Source organism: Pediculus humanus, genomic scaffold, assembly GCF_000006295.1.
Source record: "Pediculus humanus corporis 1103172107463 genomic scaffold, whole genome shotgun sequence".
Taxonomy (NCBI): Eukaryota; Metazoa; Arthropoda; class Insecta; order Psocodea; family Pediculidae; genus Pediculus; species Pediculus humanus.
The window spans coordinates 16,871-18,971 of NW_002987083.1; the positions used below are offsets into that span (position 1 = coordinate 16,871).

Genomic DNA, 2,101 nt, shown 5'->3' on the forward strand with positions numbered 1-2,101 from the left:
TTTTTTTTTTCTTCATAAAATCAAGTATTTATTTATTATATATATTTTTTATATAAAAAAAAAATCTCTTAGAGCTCAATCAATGTAATTGTAATAATAATAATAATTAAATGTTCCTAAATTATTATTAATAATAATAATTTTTTATACTTTTATATTATAGATTTACGAGTGCAATCATTTATAATATATATATGTAGATTTTTAGTGTCGTAAGATAATCATTTGTAATTGGTCGTTTCAACTATAAATTTATCAAGACTGGATTTTTAAAAATTTTTTTAATACTTATCATTATTATTATTTTTTGAAATTTACATTTTAAAAATGAATATGAACGCACATATATACTATATACACATTAATTGCATTTATTGTGATGTACTTATTTTTTTATAGTAATTTTTAAAAAAAATTTTTGTCTCAAACTTAAAGCGGACGCCAAATTTTTTTAATATTATATATATTATATTGTATTTATATGTATAACTGTTTGTATTAGGTACATTTCTCTTTCCCCCCCCCCCCGCGTGGATTTTGATTGTAAGGTTTCGGTATATAAAAAGAAACGTTTAAAAATAAAATTTTATGTATATGTACGATTATTTATTTCCAAAAATTTAAATACAATAAATTATTATTAATTTACAAATAAGCAAAAAAAAAAAAAAAAAATGAGTGCGATGATGTTAGCTATTGTGTTAATTAGTTATTTCCAAAAGTTCGTTAACATATAATCTTTTCAATATATTTTCATTTTGAAATTCCGACGCTATTTCTTTAATTATATCAAATATAATTATGTCGGACACTCTGTAAAAAAACAAAAATTTTTTTGCTATAATATTATTATTATTATTATTATTATAATCAGGTATGATGATCGATGGATAACTTACTTTTCGACCAATTCCCATGGTTTTAAATTTTCCCTTTTTTTATACATAATATTATTTTTAGAATATTCGGAAAATTCTTTTTTATATTTTTTAGCATTTTCGATAAAATCATTATTTAACATTAATTGAATTTTTCCAGTTGATAAAAAATTTTTCTTTTTTTTATCATATGATTTTTTATTATTTATAGGTTTGAAAATAACTTTGAGCATTCTTTGTTGTTCGTTAATAATAACATTTTCTTTTTTCTCTTCATCATTTTCTTCATCATTCGATTTATTAACATCTTTTAAATTTTCATTTTCCCTTATTTTTTCTTCATTATTATCATTATCATCATTTATTTTTACTTCTCCATTGTTATCTTCGTGTTTGAAATGATAATATTTAACACATGGAAATTTACTGGAATTTTTTAAATCTTTACAATTTTCAATATCGTTAATTAAACTTATTATTGCCGATTTATTATCTAATTTTTTATCGGAATTTTTTTCTAAATTTTTAATGGCTTCAATGAGTAATTCTTCAAATTTTATTTTATTTTCGTTGTAATCGTTGTAGTTGTTGTAGTCGTCTACTACGACGTTAACTTCCTCGTTATCATCTCCATAATGCGATCGTGGCGTTGTATCAATTATTAATCCCTATATAATAATAATAATAATAATGCTTTATATGGAATAATTTAAAAAAATTAAAACATTTTAATTCGTAATACAAATATGGTTATCATTATCATTTTTTTTAATAATAATAATAATAATAATTAATGCCAGGTGAAAATATAATAACAAACACTGTGTGTGTGCCAGAAAATAAAGAAATAGAATTTTCACAAGTAAAGAATTTTCTCAGTCATTTGTCAGTTTTTTTTTTTTTTATTATTATTATTTTTTTTTTGTCATCGTATTTTTTTTTTGGCATTTCATAATATTTTTTTTTTGTTGTTGTTGTTGTTATTATTATTATTATTATTTTTTTTTTGTTTTAAATCCGACTTTGTATAAAATTAAAAAAAAATAAATTTTTAGTGTGACCGAATAATCAACAATAATCATATATATATAAATAAATATATATATATTTTTAAACAATGGTAAGTTTTTATGTTTGTCTTGTTTGTCTTTATAAAATTATATAATATGTATATATAAATGCATGTTTGTTTAAATTATTATTATTATTATTATTATTGTTAA

The 2,101-nt window shown here is 19.5% G+C and overlaps 2 protein-coding genes across 2 annotated transcripts in view; one reads left to right on the plus strand and one right to left on the minus strand.

The window, feature by feature from the left end:
* Nucleotides 1-701: 701 nt before the first annotated feature.
* Phum_PHUM116540 (uncharacterized protein) lies at nucleotides 702-1,021 on the minus strand (the record flags this gene model as incomplete). The annotated part of the gene is made up of 2 exons (XM_002424123.1): nucleotides 702-813; nucleotides 900-1,021. 2 exons carry the CDS (start codon nucleotides 1,019-1,021, stop codon nucleotides 702-704), a joined length of 234 nt encoding a protein of 77 aa, XP_002424168.1.
* Nucleotides 1,022-1,406: 385 nt separating this feature from the next.
* Nucleotides 1,407-2,101, plus strand: part of Phum_PHUM116550 (LIM domain transcription factor LMO4, putative) — a gene marked incomplete at both ends in the record, with an annotated part of 1,626 nt that continues 931 nt past the window's right edge. Inside the window, 2 exons of the mRNA XM_002424124.1 lie at nucleotides 1,407-1,419; nucleotides 1,679-1,740. Of these exons, the coding sequence (XP_002424169.1) occupies nucleotides 1,407-1,419; nucleotides 1,679-1,740 (75 nt within the window). The remainder of the gene's footprint in view (nucleotides 1,420-1,678; nucleotides 1,741-2,101) is intronic.